The sequence below is a fragment of the Silene latifolia genome, chromosome 2 (assembly GCF_048544455.1).
Source record: "Silene latifolia isolate original U9 population chromosome 2, ASM4854445v1, whole genome shotgun sequence".
In the NCBI taxonomy this organism is placed as follows: Eukaryota; Viridiplantae; Streptophyta; class Magnoliopsida; order Caryophyllales; family Caryophyllaceae; genus Silene; species Silene latifolia.
Genome location: NC_133527.1, coordinates 175617625 through 175639049, shown reverse-complemented (window position 1 = coordinate 175639049; position 21425 = coordinate 175617625). Strand labels below are relative to the sequence as shown.

Here is a 21425-nt window from a genome sequence, read left to right as displayed (position 1 = left end):
TTGTTGTCGGTGGTGATAGAAAAGGGAAGGTGGGTGTCGTCTGTGGTGGTCCGTGAAGGAGGGAGAAGAGGAGTGGCGGTGCCGTGAAGGAGAGATAAGGAGAAAGAAGAGGTGACTGGTGTTGGTGCCGTGAAGGAGGGAGAAGAGGAATGGGAGTGGCGGCTGCGAGGTGTGACGGACGGCGGTGGAGTCAGAGGAGACAAGTTTTTTTTTTTGTTCATATGAAGAGAGAGAGTGGGAGGTGGGAGATGAATGAAAGAGTGAGAAGTGATTAGGGTTTGTGTTCCTTTTATATCTAGTCCATTCATTTTGTTTTAATCTTGGCCCTTCATTTGTTTGATCCAATGGCATGGATGAGGACTGAAGGACTCAACCAAAAAAGATGGACTTACATGATCCTTTCTCTCTCTCTCTCTCTCTCTCTCTCTCTCTCTCTCTCTCTCTCTCTCTCTCTCTCTCTCTCTCTCTCTCTCTCTCTCTCTCTCTCTCTCTCTCTCTCTCTCTCTCTCTCTCTCTCTCTCTCTCTCTCTCTCTCTCTCTATATATATATATATATATATATATATATATATATATAGTGTGAAGTTCTTATGAGTCCACCTAAATATTTGAGTCCATAAGTCCTCTCTACATCCCTTAGATCTTCCACTAAGGATGGTTGAGATTGAAAGCAAAAAAGCATACTTAACACTAATGAGTTTCCTATACACTAATTAATCCACTTTCTCTCTCTAGCTTTAATTATACATTCACTAATGGATTAATTATACACAAAAAAAAAAAAATTTTGAGCATAATTTTTTTTTTTGGACTGAAACTTTATACAAATGTTACTACACTTTCACTGTTTTAAAAGTGTAATTTTAACGGAAAAAAATGTAATTTTAACAAAAAAAATTGCGGTTTGACGGATTTTATTTTGAAATTTGAAAATTTGAAGCAAATTTACAATATATTTTGCGTTTTACGAGTGTAACTCAGTTTTTTCGACAAATATTATTTTGAATTTTTCCAATTTTAACACAACTCATTGTGAATTGAGTGACTTATAAGTGTAACTTTAGTCTTTTAAAAGTGTAATTTTAGTCCATTAAACTGTAATTTTAATCCAATAAAGTGTAATTTTAGTCCATTAAAGTGTATTTTTAGTCCATTGAGAGTGTATCTTTAGTCCATATTAAAAGTGTAACTTTAGTCCATTAAAGTGTAATTTCAGTCCATTGAGAGTGTAACTTTAGTCCATTGAGACTGTAACTTTTGTCCATATTAAACATGTAACATGAGTCCATTGAGAGTAAAACTGTAGTCCTTGAGAGTGTAACTTTAATAGATATAAGTGTAACTTTAGTAGAGAAAAATGTAACTTTAATAGAGATAGCTGTAACTTTAATAAAGAAATCTATAATTTTAATAGAAAAAAGTGTAATTCTAATAGAAATAAGTGTAACTTTAACTTTAATAGGGATAAGTGTAATTTTAATAGAGAAATGTGTAATTTTAATAGAAATAAGTGTAACTTTAATTTTAAAGAGATAAGTGTAATTTTAATAGAGAAAGTGTAATTTTAATAGAAATAAGTGTAACTTTAACTTTAATAGATATAAGTGTAATTTTAATCGAAAAATGTGTAATTCTAATAGAAATAAGTATAGAAATAAGTGTAACTTTAACTTTAAAAGAGAAAAGTGTAATTTTAATAGATAAAAGTGTAATTTTAATAGAAATAAGTGTAACTTTAACTTTAAAAGAGATAAGTGTAATTTTAATTGAGAAAAATGTAATTTTAATAGAAATAAGTGTAACTTTAACTTTAATAGATATAAGTGTAATTTTAATCGAAAAATGTGTAATTTTAATAGAAAAAAATGTAACTTTAATAAGATAATTGTACTTTTAATAGATCTAGGTCTAAAAAAAATAACAAGACAATGAAATGAGAACAAAAATTGAGAAGAGCAAAACAAAATTCTGAAAAAACAAAAAAAAGAGTGAAAATGAGAAGAACAAATAACAACAAAAAAGAGTAAAATAAGAACAAATAACAACAAATAACAACAAAAAAAACTACAACCACACACAATAAATCAGAAACAAAAAAAAATATTAAAACAAACACAACAACGACAAACACAGTGACAACAACACCAACAATTTTTAAAAAAACAAACAAACAAACAAACAAAACTACAACGACAAACACAGTGACAACAACACCAACAATTACAAACACCAACAATTACAAACACCAAAAAACGACAACAACACAACCCGTGGGCGGCAGTGCGGCGTGAGGCGGTGGCTGCGTGAGGTCGAGGGGTCAGATCTGGCGGTGGTGTGCGTGAGGTTGAGGGTCGCTGGTGGTGGTGGTTGCGTGGTTGTGTGTGGCTGTGTAGAGGGTGGTATGGTGGTTGTGGTGGGGGTGTCGTGGGTGGTGGTGGTGGCGTCAGATGGTGGTGGTGTCGGGTATGGTGGTGTCGAGTGAGGGCTGGGTTGTTATTGTCGGCCGACGGTGGTGGTGGCGTCAGATGGTGGTGGTGTCGGGTGAGGGGGTGGGTTGGTGAGGAAAAGAGGGGGAATTTTTTTTGAATTTTTAGGTTTTGAATTTATTGGGTTTTTGATTTTATTGGATTTTTGATAGAGAAGGTGAATGAATTGTGTGTGATGAGAGATAAATGTGTGTGATAATAAATTATATATAGTGAAATTAGTGATAATTAGGGTGGATTAGTTAAGGTAGTGAGAGAGAGTGTTTATTTAGCTAATTAATTACCTTTTTGTGCTTTGATCTCCACCACCCATCTTCCTCATCCAATGGCTTGGATGAGAACTTATGGACTCACACTTAGAAGGGGACTTATATGATCTCAATACTATATATATATATATATATATATATATATATATATATATATATATATATATATATATATATATATATATATATATATATATATATATATTGTTATATCATCTCCTTTTCTACTCAAATTTATTAGTTTAGCAATAAGTTATTTACTTTTTAATTTTTAAGCTGATTTTTTAAATAACGAACATACATCAGTAGTATATATACTTATTATATAAGACACTTTAAAAGTAACGTTACATAATGTTAATTTTTCAAGTTTTAACATTTTTTTTCATCTAGAGAATCCAACCCTTAAAAAACTACTCCCTCCGATTCACAATAAAACTCCTTATTTCCATTTCCGTCTATTCACAATAACTTCCCTATTTCCTTTTTTGTTAAGTGTTTGTGTGATCCAAATTTAATTATATGGTGGGGTAGTGTATTTGTGTGGTTCAAATTTATTTATATGATGGGGTAGTGTGCTTTCTTAATTTTTGTGTCAAAATGAAATGAGAGGTTTATTGTGAATTGGAGGAAGTACTTAATATTTATAAGAAAAAAATGTTAATTTATACGTAAGAAAAACTTTGGACTTTAGATAAGATTAGTTTGTTAGCAATAATAGAAAATTGCACAAATATTACCTATATATGTGCGAAAAACTTTGGGCTCTAGATAAAATTAGTTGTTTAGTATTTGCTCATTATTAATCGGATTGGATGTTGAACGTACGAATATTAACATATAGTATTTGCTCATATCATTAAATATAACTACTATTAGATATAATGAGTAGCAATTGTCCGTATTTCGGGATTTAGGTTGGATGTCGAGCTAGGTGTAAAAAAGATGGTGTATTTCTTAATATGTTATTTGTGCCACATTGAAAAATAATGGAGGTGTTGTGAATAGGGATGTCAATGGGGCGGGGTGGGTGCGGAGGAGGGGTAACCCGCACCCGCCCCGCGAGTCTATAATGCGTACCCACACCCGCCCCGCGACCCGCGGCGGGTTGAACTTTTCAAACCCGTCCCCGCCCCGCGGGGACCCGTTGACCCGCCAAATTACCTATCTGCTCATAAACAATTTTTAAAAATATAAATCTAAAATCTAAAATATACTAGTCGTACTACTTATACAAATAAGTTTTCGCAAAATATACATTCAATTAACTAGTACACAAGTTTTTCAAACCATGAAAGAGTTTTACCAACAATTAAACACATGTCCAAAGTAAACAAAGCTGCTTGATCAAATTAACAGAGCTTCACTCATTGTTCCCTCAAATCATCTAAAGCTCCGTTAGCATTCTTACCAAGTATCATTGGTTTGGGCTTTTTATCCTCTTGTTATAATTTTCTTTTATTATTATATTATAATTACTACTACTTATTATAGGTGGGTTGGTGATTTGGAGATGAGTGAGGCGGGTATAAGCGGAGCGGGGACATGCGGAGCGGGGCGGGCGGGGTGGGTGTGGGGCGGGGTGGGTATGGGGCGGGTTTCATGTGATACCCATCCCCGCCCCACGACCCGCGACGAATGATACTTTTGAAACCCATCCCCGCCCCATGACCCGTCAAATCATTACCCGCGCCCGCCCCAAGTGGAGCGGATGCGGGGCGAGACCCGCCAAAACCCGCCCCACTGACATCCCTAGTTGTGAATATAACACATATAAATAGTAGAATTGTCCCACATTGAAAGATTAACATAAGGTAGAGTGATCTTATGATTATAATAGAAGTCATCTTTGAAACTTGGGAATCAACCCAAAATCTTTTGAGTCACTTAACTATTGTGAAAGAGAGCTCTTGAGAGTTTCTATTATTAACGGTTAAAATTAAAATTTAACAAACTATAATTTTGTTGTCACTAAATTGTATGTTTGCTTATAGTGGCCAAAAACATAGATGGTTTATATTTTACGCCTTTACGGTGGAATGATAGAAATAAGATGATCATAAGAGTATACATTACATGGACTTTGTGAAAGAAAAAGAACATAAAAATGAACTTTGTATATGAGTAATTAGAAGATTAATTATTATTATTATGTAAGACGATTTTTTTGTTTTTTTTAATTGAACAAAAAAATTTGAAATGATTAATTTAAAAGAATGACACGTGTAAGTAAATTGTCCATATTTAAAGGGTAGGCATATGGTTCAAACAAAATATATACTCTTTTCGTCCCAATCAATAGTTTACATTTGCTTTATTCCCCTCACAAAATACAGCAAATGTAAACTATTAATTAATTTCACACCTGTCTTTATATTAATCATAAGGCCTATCAAAGCGCTCTGATTCCCTTGCACTTATGATGATTAAGACTTAATAAATTTTGCTAGAGTTCGAGATAACAAAGCTTTAGAGGCTACGTAATGCTTAGAATCAAGTACGTATCAAGAGACCATAAGAGATTAGGATATTTCATTTTTTTTAGAATTATGTGACACCCGAATTTGAACTTCAAAACACCTATTCGATAATGTTCAATAACTTAGTTTTAAAATAATCAACGTCATTAACCCGTACGAAGTACGGACTTTCAAACTAGTTATTATAAAGTCCGGAGTTTAGTGGTCAATACAAAATAAAATCTTTAAATACAAGATTTCAAAACTAGAATTTTTGTAATCCTGTTTGATTTCTGTCCAGAATTTTTATGGATTTTGGTCCGGTCCAAAACCGGACCTACATAGGACAGACTTCCAACTTCCAAAGTTCCAAGTGTTCCAACTTGGAAGATCTCACATTTGAACCCCTAAATCGTCACAAACCCCACCATGCATTCCGACACTAACGCCTCCGCCACCACCTCCAACGCCACCGACACCGTCACGATCACAACCACTGCCACACCAACCACTGCCACAACATCTTCAGCATCCCCAAATCCACCTCAATTCCCATCAAATCACACCCCAAATTTCCCAATTCAATGGCCGGAAGACGGAACCCTAACCCTAGATTGGGTTTTCAATCTAATGTCCACTTTCGACTTCTCGTCTCGCAATCTCCCCCCAAAAGATCTCCCTTCAGTCTTCCCCGTCCCCGTTTTCGACAAATTAATCCTCTGCGGCTCCAAATTGCTGCATAAGGAACCCAATTGTGTGCAAATTGATTATCTTAGTGCAAATTCGAGTGTTGTGGTTGTGGGAGATGTTCATGGTCAGTTGCATGATGTTATGTTCTTGCTTAAAGATGCTGGGTACCCTTCCGATAATCGGGTTTTTGTGTTTAATGGGGATTATGTTGATCGCGGCGCTTGGGGTTTCGAAACGTACGTTTTGTTGCTTTCTTGGAAGGTTTGTTGCTGGTATAATTTTGTGTCATTGCTTTTTAAGTTATCAAGTTTCAATCTTTTTGTTAAAATGAACTCGAATGTAGAATTGTCCAATTTTCGTGCTTAATTGCGCTCGTAGAAATGTAGAATTGTGTTTTTTTGTCACTGTTGATGAAATATTGTTTTTTCATCTGATCAATTTCTCAAAGTTTGGTTTTTTTTGTTTGTTGTGGAATGAGCTTTTGGTGGTGCCATAATGTGTCCTACTCTCATTCGTCCCGGTCTTTTGTTTACCTTTTACTCCCTCCTATTTCCTTATATCTCCCCCTTTCTTTTGGGCTCAACAATTAAGAAAGGGGAAGAAAGAAAGAATAAAGTAGAATAAAATATTGTAAGTTGTGAAATTTATAGGTGAGAGAAAATAATAAAGAATGAATGATGAATAAAGAATAGATAAAGTAATGAGAGTTGTTGATTTTTTAGGAGAGAAAAATTAATAAAAAATGAATGAAACTTACCAAAAAAGGAAAGAGGGAAGATAATCAAACTTGCGTGAAAAAGGAAAGAGGGAAGATAATAGGAAATTGGAGGAAGTATATGAAAATGAAAGTATACTATTCACTAATAAAACAAATGATGCGAAATGCGGAAGCGGAGTAACAGAAAAATAAAACAAAAGGGATATTTGCCTTGAATTCATGTGTCGAATTCAAGTCAATGGGATATTTACTCGGTGCTAGACCTATAACACGAGTAATGGGTGAGAATACTCAAGACCTATTGAATATTACTCGGGCTAAAGCTTGATCGCGTCAAACTCCAACATTTTTTATCGAATTCATCGATCTTTTTTTGTTTTCATCTCAATTCTCTCTTTTTTTCTTTGCAAATTGAATTTGGTACTATGTAATTGTTGATCAGGCAAATTGAATTTGCTACTGTATTTGCAAATTGAATTTTTTTTTCGGATGAACAGCACTTTTCACGTGAACAGTACTTTTTTTTGTAGAACTCTCCCTAAAGATGAGTAATCAAAACCGCTTAACCCTCGAACTACCTGTTCAAGTTTAACCTTTGAAATCCAATCGCAATCGGAAAATTCAACTAACAACTTGGTTTTGATACGCCTAGGACCCTCTAGATTTAGGAAAATCGGCTCTGATACCATATGATGCAATTTCAAATTCATTTTTTTTTTTCCGGATGAACAGTTCCATGCTCCGTGAACAGTAGTTTTTTTTTTTTTTTTTTTTTTTTTTTTTTTTTTTTTTTTTGTCACGCTTGGAATAAAGTCACTAGAAATTCGCCCCCGAGATGCAAAACCGATTAACCCTGAAACTACCTGCTTGAGTTTAACCCTTAAACTCCAATCGCAATCGGAAATTCAACTAACAATTTGGTTTTGATACGCCTAGGACCGTCTAGATTTAGGAAAATCAAGAGCCGAAGCTCTGATACCATATGATGCGAAATGCGGAAGCGGAATAACAGAAAAAATAAAACAAAAGGGATATTTGCCTTGAATTCATGTGTCGAATTCAAGTCAATGGGATATTTACTCGGTGCTAGACCTATAACACGAGTAATGGGTGAGAATACTCAAGACCTATTGAATATTACTCGAAGCTCTGATACCATATCTTTGTTACTTTATTCTGTTGCGAAATTCGTATCATAAGTGGTATCAGAGCTTCGGCTCTTGATTTCCATTAAATCGAGACGATCCTATAATATCGTTTTAATCAAAAAAAAAAAAAAAAGTATTGTTCACGTGAAAAGTGTTGTTCATCCGAAAAAAAAAAATTCAATTTGCAAATACAGTAGCAAATTCAATTTGCCTGATCAACAACTACATAGTACCAAATTCAATTTGCAAAGAAAAAAAGAGAGAATTGAGATGAAAACAAAAAAAGATCGATGAGTTCGATAAAAAATGTTAGAGTTTGACGCGATCAAGTTTTAACCCGAGTAAAATTCAATAGGTCTTGAGTATTCTCACCCATTACTCGTGTTATAGGTCTAGCACCGAGTAAATATCCCATTGACTTGAATTCGACACATGAATTCAAGGCAAATATTCCTTTTGTTTTATTTTTCTGTTATTCCGCTTCCGCATTTCGCATCAACAAATAAACAAATAATTCTTCTACCTCCGAAGTATACGAGAACTTGGAAAAATGGGACAATTCCGAAAATTAAAGAGTTTTTTTTTTGCATGCTCTGGTTTTGTAAATTTCAATAATATTCGTGAAATGAGCTTGAATGTGTGTTCGATTGTTGTATACTCCCGACAACAAAGAACATAAAAGGTAAACAAATGTTTGAGATGGAGGGAGCATAACGGTCCAACTATTTGTCTTCGATGATATGTTTCTGTTTTTTTTTTCCCCTAGATTGTTTAATGTTTATGATATGTTTTGAATTTTTCGTGGAGCCTGATGATGTTGTACTATACTGTTATACAGTATTATAAAACTTTTGCTTTGATAAAGGTTGGTTTCATCTATATGCTTGTGTTTGGAAAATTAGGGTTTCCCTGGAGCGAGCTTAATTGAGGACTGTTATTAGGATTATAGGAATTCTTGTATATTTTTTTTTGTTGAATTATTGCGTTTTATCTTTAAATTAGTTTGGGAAATTCTCAATTGTTGTCATGAACTACTATGTTGTTTTACAAACATTGCCCTAGTGCCTTATTACACCATAGCTCTTGCCTTTGATGCTGTAAGGGGGTCATATTTGATATTTGCTCGGGAATCAATGACTGAGATTAGACTGTCGGACCTGTTTATGATACATGAGCACTTCATTTTAGCCGAAAACGTGAGAGTTTTTCAGTAAAAAGGCCGAGTGCGCCACTTGGACATGCACCCATGGCTGGTACTTTTAAGAGTCTGAGTGAGATAGTCTGTAGTGGAGGGTCCATTTAAAGTTGGACTAGACTGGTACTTTCATTATGTGAGAAATGCATGCGAGCCATTTTTTTATTACACCATACTCAGGCGTAAAGGATATACGTAACTAAGAGATTAATAATGAGGTTGATTTTCCTTTCAGATTCTCTTTCCAAATAAAGTATTTCTTCTCCGTGGAAATCATGAGTCGAGATATTGTACTAGTGTTTATGGTTTCGAAAAGGAAGTTATGACCAAATATGGTGATCAAGGTAAGCATGTCTATCGGAAATGTTTAGGGTGTTTTGAAGGCCTCCCATTGGCAACAGTGATAGCTGGGCGTGTTTATACTGCTCATGGAGGACTTTTCAGGAGTGTAACCCCTGCACCCTCCAGAAAAGCTAAAGGGAAAAAAAGAAATCGTAAGATTAGCAGCAATGGTGAAGGAAACTCAGATGGGAAGTTGTCACTTGGCACGTTTGAGGAATTATCTAAAGCTAGAAGAGCAGTATTAGATCCTCCTTGGCAAGGCGCAAACTTAATTCCCGGTGATGTTTTGTGGTCTGATCCTTCAATGTCCCCTGGACTTTCACCAAATTCAGAGAGAGGCATCGGACTTTTGTGGGGTCCTGACTGCACTGAGGATTTTATGAAGAAGTACAACTTAAAGGTGGTTGATTATTCTTTTCTGTATTAATATTCAGTTTTTTTTTTCTGTTTTGTTTTCTTAATCTAGGGCATCGACATTCGACAGGTCAACCCTGCTAGGATGAGGTGGTATAGATATAATTTTCCTTAAATTTCTTTGGAGTCTTGAACATAATACCAGTTTTCAGTGCTGCATGTATGTGTAAAAGTACAGCAAGGTTATAAGAAAAATTGAAGGCCTTATAATTTGTTGTCTTTGAATTTCAACAGTTTTCTTGACAAATTTTTGGTGTTCAACTTATTATTTTTTTGTGTTCGTGAGAGGAGTCACAAGACGAAATGGGATGGAAATTTTATCATGTGACCTATTGTTCAGACTTCAGAGTACCGTGGTCTTCACTTTTAGGCCAAGACCCCATTGATTGAATAACCCCAGAAACCTGAAAGTGTTAGAAATCTAAAATCGTACTCGCCCTACTTAACTGCAAACCATTTATAGTACTTATAATTTTGTGCTGATTTTTTTTTAATTCAAAGTTGGTTTAAGCACCATAAATTCTCGAATGATTTTGATATCGTCCATATATTTTAACATTTTGATACATTTTGGTTGGTTTCACCAAGAAGTTAATAAAAACACTTTACAGTATAATAATAAAAATATTGATTGGTAAGTGGATATAAAGTGGCTATGATGCAAAATCCACCCATGGCCGGTATAATGTTTCAAACAGAAATTCCTCCCTTGTCAGTCACTGAATATCCGTCTTTGTTCTCTTTTTGTGGATGCAAATTTGCTGATTGGTCGCTGACGGATTTGATTTGTTTTTTAATTTTTTTTATCACACCAGTTAATTATTAGATCACATGAAGGCCCTGATGCAAGGGAAAAACGGCCTGCTCTCGGAGGAATGGACCAAGGGTACACAATAGATCATGTTGTAGAGTCTGGAAAGCTAATCACTTTGTTTAGCGCTCCTGATTACCCACAATTCCAGGTGATTCTCAGTTTCTCACTTGTCTTCTTGAATGATTTTCTTCCCTTTCGAAACCTTTAGTACAAGCAAAATAACTCCACTTCATGTTATACTTGTCAGTAGACCTGGCAAACAGATCGGGTCGTGTCGGGTTCGTGTTCGTGTCACATGCAAACGGGTCACAAACCTTCCAACCCAAACCCGACCCAATTAAATCTCGTGTCGTGTTCGTGTCGACCCACTTACATAAATGGGTCATCAAGCCTCAACCCTAACCCGTTAATTTCGTGTCGGGTTCGTGTCGTGTTTTCGTGTCATGCCCATATTTGGAAAGTTTAAGTATATTTATGTGATGGAGAATCAAGAAAAATTAGGATTAATTTAGTAAATAGGTCATTCGTGTCGGGTTCGTGTTTAAAGAGCTCAACCCAAACCCAACCCAATTAATTATCGTGTCGTGTTCGTGTCGACCCACTTACATAAATGGGTCATTAAGCCTCAACCCAAACCCGTTAATTTCGTGTCGGGTTCGTGTCGTGTTTTCGTGTCGTGTTATTATTTGCCAGCTCTACTTGTCAGTATGAATTGAGTTCTCTTATTATCCACTTTAATATTTTGAAATTTCGTTTGATAGTTCCTTCAGCCACTGTAATATTTATGTTTTATTTTATCGGCAAGTAGGCTCATTACCTTATTTACGATGAACAGTTTTTTTTATGTATTAGGGGGAGGGAGGGATACGAAATCCTTTGTTTGGATAACAAATGGTGTAGGAGGGAAATGTAGTGGGGGATTTGGAGGGATCCATTTTACCTCCTCCAAGCCTAATCAAAAACCCCTCCAACAAAGGGGAGATTTGGTGGGAAAACTCCCTCCCCTCCCTTCTCTTTCCCTTCACTTTTGCTATCCAAACACACCCTTAGCACTTCTAATTGAAGTCTGTATAGAAATCTTATGTTTAAATTGTACTACTTCCATCCCAATTTTATAAGTCCCTTTTTAGCGATGTTTTGAGGGCTTGTTTGGGTGGCAAAATAGGAGGAAAAGGGGGATAGAGGGAAAGGAAAGGGAGGGGAGAGAAGGGGAGGGAGAATGGGAAGTGGTTGTTTGGATACATTTTCCCTCCAAATCTTTTCTATGGTGGAGAGAAATCCCTCCCCCTCCATTTCACTCTACCATTATTTGCTATCCAAATAAAGGATTTTAAATCCCTAACTCTCCCTCCCTTTCCTTTCCCTCCAAATCCCTCATTCCGAACACACCCTAAGAGTGATGAATGGCTGTTTCTTGCGAATCCAAACCCTAAACATATGCCTTGTGGAAATCAATTTGACCACTTCTAAGTGTTGGACTATTCCATAGTACGGAGTAAGTCCTAAATAATAAGCCAAACAACAACATTTGAAATCGTCCAGGCATCCATAGGGCTCCATAATGTACAAGTAAAAACACTTGAAATTCATAAACTAAACAAATAGTATATTAATCAAGAATACTAATGATGGCAAAAATAAAGTAGTAAGTAGAACCAAATTTTAAATAAAAATAAAACGAAAAATCAAAGAGTAGAGTAATAAGCTGATCCAATAAGATATTTGACTTATCTCGGATGCATACAAGATTATTGTGCTGGGTTTGCCATACACCATGCCTACTGCATTATATGTACTTCCCTGTGGCTAGTGGGATTCTCCTTGCCGGTCTGAATGGGACCAAGGTATAGATCATAAGTTAGTATAGTTCCTTCATCATGCTTATTATTATGTTGTGCGCCAATTATACATTCACTAATCTCAAAGTAGATGACACGCTGAGGGTGATAGAGAGTTACAGAAATTCAATCCTAACTAATTCCACCTAATATTCATGGTAGCTATGAATGCTTTTGTCGGAAGTTATGGATTGTATTTTTTCAGCTTGAGAACTGCATATCAGGAGGGTAATTTTAGTGAGTTTTCACTCTAGTGTTGTCACCTCAGATGACAAGATCTTCCTAGATTTCGACGTTTTTGAGATATTTAGGATCTGTGTTGCCTTTTCTTATCTTTATTTTTTTCCGCCTATGATTCAGTTTCTTTTGTGTTTTACCTTCCCTCCAATTTCGTCTCAATTCCCATTTTAGAGTGTGGGTACCATGCCAAGTTGCCAATCCAACATAAACTTTGGGCTGTGACTTTATTGTTGAATATGCCGAGACCGTATATGAACCTTAGAAGCTCAGGTAATTATAGATGATGGTTCAAGAACTCATGTTTAGGCTTATGGGCTTAGAATTTTGTAATGTAGATGCTTTGACCTTCTGTCTGACGGTCTGACCTTCCATGGTTATCTGTACGTATATGTTATATATTGTTATTCATAAATTATACTCCGTACTCTCTATATTTTATCCCTCCCACAGTAGTACTTTTGTTGGTGATGCGCCTTAATATCACAGTTTTGTGTATTCTCAGGCAACAGGAGAGAGATTTAGGAATAAAGCAGCTTACATTGTGTTGGAGCCTCCCAATTTTGATATTCCTGTATTCCATAGCTTTGAAGCAGTTTTACCAAGACCGAAGGTACCAAGTACCAACCATTTAAATATTTAAAAATAAAACAGAGCTATAATGCGTTCGATATCTTGCTGAATGCTTTATCATTACAATTGGTCTCTTTTAAGTCAATCTTATGAATTACTGTATAACATGAGAACAAACGTCTCACATGTGAGACCAACCCAAATCCTTACGTATTCTTCAGTTGGTTCTAGGGATAAATGAGTAGTACTATTTTTTATTCTGAATGTCGTGCTTTCTCTGTTTTTAACTACGACAGGCTAATCCTTATTATGACTTCGAGGACGTGATTGATTCCGATGAAGAGCTGGATTTAGCAGCTATGCTGCCTGCACCATGAAGCAATGCTCGCTCATGCAGGCATCACGTCTATTTGGTATATAATATACCTTCATTTATACGAGAATATCTCAATCATCTGCTTGATGTATTCCCTATATTATTCTTTTTGCTATTGTAACATATATTCTTCATTTTTTTGTATGTCCGTAGCACAGTAATTGTTTTTGAATCTCAAACTCAATTGATGTATTATTATTATTGTTTGCAAGAAAGTTTAAACAAAATTTTCATGTAACACATTACTCGTGGCGTCTACCTCTTTTGGTTGAAGATCAATACACCATTTTGAACCATTTGAGCTCCCTAAGGAGCAACGTTCACAATTGATTAACCAAATGGAGATTATTCAGTCACATTGGTATCGAAGTGGCGACTTCCATGGTTCAAATCTTTTAACAAGACATAATTTTAGTTACAACATCTTCTACCGTCACTACCGTCATCGTGTGAAGCAAATGATTCCTAATTTACAGGTAACCCCCTAAAGTTTTACAGTTACCCCGCTTTGGTGGTTCTCCTTGTCAAAAATAAAAAATTTATACACTCTTTCGTCTGAGTTTCTTATAAAATATGGGCAATTACATTCGAGTTCCTTCCCTTTCTTTTGGATGCATCAAAGAGCGCCGTGTACACTTTCAGGAGCGTCATTCTTTTTTGACAGCTCCCTGTCAAATGCGATTAAGCTTTTAAAACAGTGACTTCCATACTACGACACAATTATTCCATTAATTTTTTATTTGGTTTGCCCTAGTATTATATTTCCAACAATAGTCATTTATCGTTTGCTTACGAGTGAAGAATACATTCTCTATTTGGGATGTCCTTTTGACAACAAAGAATAATTAGTCTTCTTGAAATCAAATTATCAATCAAGGTGTAGTAAAAACAAATAAAAACTGACAAAATACTCACATAATTTATCTAAGTGCATCGATCATTATATTAACCAAACTGTTATTATTGTAATTATTTTTTTGGTGACAACTGTTTTTATTACTATAAGATAATAAATGGTCAATACACTTGTCAATGCAGTTTTCATTTTGTCTATCAATACCTAATTTTAACAAATGATGAGTAAATAATTGTATTTCTTATGTTCTGGTCATTTGTTTACTTATTTCATTTTAGTGTGTCTTATTTATTTGTTTATTTTTTTATATTAGGAAGATTTTTTTAGATAACTTGATAATCCAATTGAATGATTCTCCACTTATCATCCCCTTACACTAAAAGAATAAGAGATCTCCAAAATTTTCCCGCCTAAATGAATTTGGCTATAATTGGGCTTTTATTATATCATATCTGTAATTGGGCTTTTATTATATCATATCTGTAATTGGACTTTCATTATATTTATATTTACAACTGGATTATACTGAACTTTTCTATTTCCAACGACTAATACAAAACATTAATAATAATAAATTTTACAATTAAATTTCAAATTGAGTTAAATATCAGCTGTATAATTGTTATTTTCTTTAATATTTCTATTTGAAAACCGCGCATTCGCGCGGGATCTATACTAGTTCATCCCAACTAAACTAAAAGAATAAGAAAACTCAATGTTTTTCCCGCCTAAATGCATTCTCCTATAATTGGGCCTATTTTTTTTTTATCATCTTAATTTACTACCATTCAGTACATTAATGGGCCAACGAAAAACTCAATATGTAAGTATAATTTTTTATGTAAAACAAGAAACTCGGTAGGCCCAAAACATTGATATTTTATATTAATATTACCTTATTTAATACTAATAGAATTTCCATAACAATATGCGTAATCTTTGCCACAAATAAAATATTCAGTATCTTATATTTCTATACACAAAAAAATTCTAGCTCCAAACATTATAGTGTTTGTATAAAATATAATATAGATTATAGAGTATAATTAATACAAATAAAATGTCCAAAATCTTATGATGCATAAAAAAATTTTGATGTATAAATAAATTTTGCCTTTTTAAATAACGTACAGAAATTAGCTATGATGTATAAATAAATTTTGACATTGAAACTGAGTTTGATTAAAGCTAAGTAAAAACCAACTGATTATATAAATAAAACGTGTCAACTTCGCTCTTTTTAATCTTTTCATCTTATACAACTATACAAACTAACATGTTTTAATGTCCAATATAAAAATGTGATATTATTATTGTTATTTTGTGCTTTTTTATATATTCTCTTCATAAAAAGATCTAGGATGCTATCAATATTTTTAATAATAAAAATAGGTTCACACAAAAATAACTTATTCTAAAAATTCTTTGAATAATAAACTTTTTTTTTATAATATTACTAACATTATAATCATTACATTACAACATACTATTATAACTACAACCCATTTATGTAAAAATTAAAGCTCAATTAATTTAAGCTTCACAAATGCCGTGCTTTAGCACGGGATCTCAACTAGTTAACTACAAGTAGGGATGGCAATGGGTAGGGTCTGGGTAGGGTCTGCCTAGACCCGGACCCGACCCGAGATTTTCCCTTTGGACCCGTACCCGACCCAGACCCGCAAGGGTCTTAAATTTGAGGACCCATACCCGGACCCTATGGGTATGGGTAGGGTCTGGGTCTACCCGCGGGTCCGAGTTTCAGCCACTTTAGTAACAAGGTTAACAACTATGGGGTCTATAATATTAAAAAAAAAAATTCATACTACTTTAACATTATGAGTTTATTAATCTGACGTTAATGGTGGTTGTCGGTCGCCGGCTATTAGAGAGGTGGTTGCTAGTCACGTATCAGTGCTGTGGTGGTGGTTTTATTGTGTCAGTGGTGGAGTGGTGGTATTGTCAGAAGAGTTTGTTTGAGTTTTATCACTTTATGGGATGAGGGAAGAGAAAGAGACTTTAGTTGGGATTCTACAGTCTGCCAATATGAATTCAGAAAAGTTGTAATTTTGATTTTTTTTTCTTTAATAAAGGGTCTAAGGGTCGGGTATGGGTCTTATAACTTAGACCCGGACCCGAACCCGAAATATTTTCTTAAGATCCATACCCGACCCATACCCATTGGGTCTGAAAAAATGAGACCCATACCCGACCCATTAGGGTCCGACCCTCAGGGTCTGGGTCGGGTCCCCGACCCACTGCCATCCCTAACTACAAGTCTACAACCACAAATAGTTCCCTTCAACCTTCTCAATCTTTATGCCAAATACAAAGATAAATAAATGACTGTATATCCAACCTGGACTTGTCATTTGTAGGAGCTTTTGATGCATTGTGATAAAGTTCATTACGTCTAAATAAACCAACCCAAATTATTTAAGATGGTAGGCGTCTTAAGCGAGACTTAGTGGCTAACCAATTATGCACGGGTATTAGTTTGCATAACAAGTCAAAAATGACATACATAGATAGGCATGTCTAATGATGAATCAAATGATGATAAGACACATGATTCCCATTGAATTGGCAAAGATGGAGATGCTAACCAATCAATGCATCTTTATAATCTTAATATTACTAATTATATCTTGCTATATAACCACCCAAAGTCAGAGATGAACTTCCAAAATACAAAACCCAAAAAAGGATCGTAGACTATTGTACGGAGTATATTTTAGTTCAATCAATTTGAATTCTAGATATTGAAATTTTAATTTTGAAAAAATAAATTAAAATCAGCTATGGGTTTCGTGAATTTGTTCGTGGTGGCTTTAATGCCCGTTTTGAAGACATTACTATTATCCGGAGTTGGTCTGATTCTTGCAATGGATCGAGTAAATTTATTAGGCCCAACTGCAAGGACTAGTATGAACAATGTAAGCATACGTATCCCCTTTTTTTATTAACGTGGTTTGGAAATCTATTATCTCATTTTATTTTGCGTTATTTAACATATTTGGTCGCCTGAATTTTATATTTTCAAGAATAACATCAAATATTATGTATGAAACAGATTGTGTTCTATGTGTTCACTCCGTGTTTAATGGGTGCTTACTTAGCTGAGACAATCACGCTAGACCTCATGCTCCAAATGTAAGTCTTGCACTTCCAAACTCCTTGATAAATCGCACGATTGAATCCGAAGTTACATTAAAACAATTTTTCTTGTAGAAAATTTGACAATTGATAAAATTGTATGAAAAAATGATGTAGGTGGTTTATGCCAGTGAACATATTGCTTACATTTATCATAGGATCGATTCTAGGATGGATTCTAGTCAAGATCACCGGTTCTCCACTTAATCTCAAGGGCCTTATTATTGGCTGTTGCGCCGCAGGTACAACTTTTTTTGGCCACTATGAAAGCTATTCCGTATATGAATCACCGTTAAATTCCAACTTAAACAATGTTGCTCTGGAACTCATATATGAAGCCGACCCAACATTGACCAATAATATTAATAACTCGGTAATTATTAAGCTTCATAATGATCAAAATATAGCGATCGGGTGTTTAACTTGATATGTTTGACTTAAGAACAAAGTAAGCGAACCAAAATAATAGACGAAAACTAAACTTAATCATAAAAAATTGGAGTAATACATACGTAGTGGAGTACAATAAAGTAACTAGACCCGAGAATGAAGTGACTTGGTCCTATACATCAGTTGACCCGACTCTAGCCAAAAGGATATGCTAACCCAATATGGCCTGAATCGACCCGGCCCGACTTAACCCCACCCGATGGTTTTGTTTGGTAGAAGTAGTTGAAAACTTGAAATGTTAATGGAAAAATGGAAAGGCGAAATTTCAATAGTTAGTTGAAAATTAGAATCTCTTTACCTTTGCTATTTCTTGTGAGAGATGTATTTTAATCAAAGTAAACGTATAGTTGGGGAAAGTGGCAAATAAGCCTTATGAGTTTTCTTATTATAAATCTTTTTTTTTTAATTATCTAACTCAATCCTAGTCATCTTTCCAGTGCCATGTTAATTTTTTCCGGTGAGAAAAAGACCGGAATATCTTCAGTTGGGCTTAATTGCATATTGTGTAAAACTTATGGGGTTAATTTGCAGCAAACGAAAGTTATGGGCTAATTTGCACATGAGTCAAACGTATGGGGCTTATTTGCCACTACCGGGTTAATTGGGCGAAGAATATTCTATCTTTGATCAAACTGAAAGGCAGAAAACCCACGTCTTTTTCAGTTCGGTTTTTACGGTGTTGCCTGCACGCCCTAGAGGTGATGCATGTCCATTTGGTGAAATCAATTGATATGCTAATGAAGAAGAAATATAAACAGGGAATTTGGGGAATTTGCTGCTGATCGTAATCCCAGCTATATGCAATGAAGACAAGAGCCCTTTTGGCAATACCGCCGCTTGCATTGCTGATGGCGCCGCTTTAGTCTCCGTTTCCATGGCGGTATTCTTTTCTACTTATCCTACGCGTGCATTCACGTTTTCTAAATTGCACCCTACCTTTTAAAGTTACATGGTATATCCTTAAGTATACATACGTCTATACTGCTAATGTCAACTAGCTTAGTTGGTGGTAATCATGACGTGGAGTATAAGTTTGATGGGTTACCATATCATTGAAATTTTTGTATAATTAATTCTATGCCATAAGTTGGGAACATATTGTGACAATTGGCAGGTAGGAGCTGTATATATATGGTCTTATGTATATGCTATAATGAAAACAACAGCTGATGAAAGTAGTCGTGGATCGCGAAGTGGCCGTCACGCAGTAGTGACCATAGACCCTCCAAATGGAGCATCTGACGGAAACAGCATTGAGCCATTACTCTCCAAGGTATGCAATTTCACGAGCCTGACATCATGCTTTAGCGTCTCAAACTCAGGCTCCCACTTATGTTAAGGTAGGGGCCTAGGGGCCGGTTGTCTGTAACCCGATCCTTGTGTTTTTCAATATAGACAAGATATTGTTGCTTTGTGCGCGATAATGGAAATATGTGAATCTGCTCACAGCTCTGTGTTCTGGACTGATTGATTCATTCGTTTGCAAAGATAAAGTAATCCTAGAAATGGGAATGGATGGAACGGCCTTAAGTTAAAGACGTTTGTATTATATTTGCAGGTGGGACGGCCTTTATCCATGATGGAAAAGGTGAATAAGTTTGCAAGAAAATCTATCAGGAAACTCAGAACTTTCAATATATCACATCTATTAGCGCCAAGTACTGTTGGATCGGTAATATATTTATTTGCTTGTTTAAATTTGTATTATATTCTGTTTACTCTATATATGCTTTTGTTTTCTCATAAAGTTTATGATTGATTAGTCTGACAATCCAATGCTTTATGGTTTTGTATAAAGATCATTGGATTTATCATTGGAGTCGTCCCTCTGCTGAAGCTATTGCTGATTGGTAGAAGTGCTCCTCTTCGTGTGGTATACAGTACTGCCGAGATGTTGGGGTATCTCTCTTTTATTACTCACTTCAACTAGCCATCATGCAATGCAGCGTTTTTCCTAAAATGTCTCGACTTCCATTAATGCTTTCAGATGATTTGTAAATGTTGCAAGTAGGTTAGCTCAAATAATAGAATCCTTGTTCAAACTGATTGCCTTAGCATTAAGTAGTAAGCAACAATAATTATTCTCTAAACGTCTTATTGTTTCCTGTAGGGAAGCAACAGTCCCTTGTGTGACACTCATAGTCGGAGCAAACCTTCTAAGAGGTGAGTTCCGACATGTCTTAATTAAACTCCGTAGGCCATATCACTTGTCATTAAATTTTGAAATTTTCTCCTTTTTTTGAACTGTGATACTTCAGGATTAAGAAGATCAGGCATTAAAGGAGCAGTAATCCTGGGGATATTATTTGTCCGTTATATCGCGTTGCCTCTGATTGGCATTGTGATTGTTCGAGCAGCTGTCCATTTTGGGATGGTGGGACCTGATCCGTTATATCAATTTGTTCTTATGCTTCACTTTGCTCTTCCACCCGCTATGACTATAGGTATCTTCGTCTTTCTAAATAACTCTCGGGTAATACTAATACATTCCTATGAAATACACATAATTTTCATCAAAAAATAGTTAGTTCATGAGATGTCCTGTTTCTAGTCTTCAGTGACTAATTTAATTTAATGATGTGATAATTATGTACTAACAGGAACAATAAGCCAACTATTCGAGGAAGGCGAGGCTGAGTGTTCGGTGATAATGCTGTGGACGTACGCAGTGTCCGCACTAGCCCTAACCCTTTGGTCGACTCTTTTCATGTCGCTTGTATCGTCTTAGCTTCTCGATATTATATATGTTGGATTGAATAAGAAAATTAGATTGCATAGGGTTTTGATCATGGGTTATGATCTTTGGTGATTTATTGCATAATACACAATGACCTATATTTTTTTAATAATGAACATATGCACTGATATAACTGCGTGCCGGAGTCGATCTTAATAGTCATGAGTGCATTATAGATTAGCAGAGGACACCAATAGTGTGTACATGTGATAATTATTTCCACCATGTTACCTCGACAAGTATGTATTTATAATTTAATGAGTAAATTATCAATTACACCCACGTTTAATGCACTTTTTTACATTTACTTTCACGTTAATTTTTTTTTAAAAAATTTACATCCAGATTAATAGCTCAGTTTATATTTTGCACCCAAAATCGATTCATTGTGTTCCTCATCCTAACTCTATCCTCATTGTTTTGTTTCCATTCATTGTGTTCAGTTTAAGGTTTTCGTTTAATTTTGTTAAGGTTCTTACTAATTAGGTTGTCATTTTTATTTTTATCTTTGAATACTACGAACAAAAAAGAGAAAGAAGGAAAAGTTACATAAAATTGGGGATTTGGGGGAACTTACATAAGTCAGATTTCTTCCTTGTTGATAGAAGATTTTTGAGTGATTTTTTAGTGTTTTCGGGATATACTTCAGAAAAGGTTGAAGCTTTTC

The 21425-nt window shown here is 35.1% G+C and overlaps 2 protein-coding genes across 2 annotated transcripts; both read left to right on the top strand.

Annotated features, from left to right (window-relative positions):
• The first annotated feature begins 5492 nt into the window (after window positions 1–5492).
• On the top strand, window positions 5493–13794 carry LOC141643428 (serine/threonine-protein phosphatase 7). Its single transcript, XM_074452580.1, has 5 exons — window positions 5493–6165; window positions 9201–9707; window positions 10537–10683; window positions 13116–13223; window positions 13480–13794. The coding sequence occupies exons 1-5, from the start codon at window positions 5644–5646 to the stop codon at window positions 13558–13560; spliced, it is 1365 nt and encodes a 454-aa protein (XP_074308681.1). The 5' UTR covers window positions 5493–5643; the 3' UTR covers window positions 13561–13794.
• A 3212-nt stretch (window positions 13795–17006) lies between these two features.
• LOC141631279 (protein PIN-LIKES 1-like) lies at window positions 17007–20888 on the top strand. Its single transcript, XM_074443974.1, has 10 exons — window positions 17007–17351; window positions 17489–17568; window positions 17689–17813; window positions 18780–18901; window positions 19136–19294; window positions 19580–19693; window positions 19820–19920; window positions 20132–20184; window positions 20280–20465; window positions 20622–20888. Exons 1-10 carry the CDS (start codon window positions 17217–17219, stop codon window positions 20747–20749), a joined length of 1203 nt encoding a protein of 400 aa, XP_074300075.1. The 5' UTR covers window positions 17007–17216; the 3' UTR covers window positions 20750–20888.
• The last annotated feature ends 537 nt before the right edge of the window (window positions 20889–21425 follow it).

Bases quoted from the DNA above. Each gene is read 5' to 3' on its own strand.
- LOC141643428 (XM_074452580.1), top strand. From the start codon at position 5,644: ATGCATTCCGACACTAACGCCTCCGCCACCACCTCCAACGCCACCGAC. The intron at 9,708-10,536 runs GTGGTTGATTAT...TTATCACACCAG, and splicing joins TGAAGAAGTACAACTTAAAG to TTAATTATTAGATCACATGA. The intron at 10,684-13,115 runs GTGATTCTCAGT...GTGTATTCTCAG, and splicing joins CTGATTACCCACAATTCCAG to GCAACAGGAGAGAGATTTAG.
- LOC141631279 (XM_074443974.1), top strand. From the start codon at position 17,217: ATGGGTTTCGTGAATTTGTTCGTGGTGGCTTTAATGCCCGTTTTGAAG. The intron at 19,921-20,131 runs GTATCTCTCTTT...TGTTTCCTGTAG, and splicing joins AGTACTGCCGAGATGTTGGG to GGAAGCAACAGTCCCTTGTG. The intron at 20,185-20,279 runs GTGAGTTCCGAC...GTGATACTTCAG, and splicing joins CGGAGCAAACCTTCTAAGAG to GATTAAGAAGATCAGGCATT.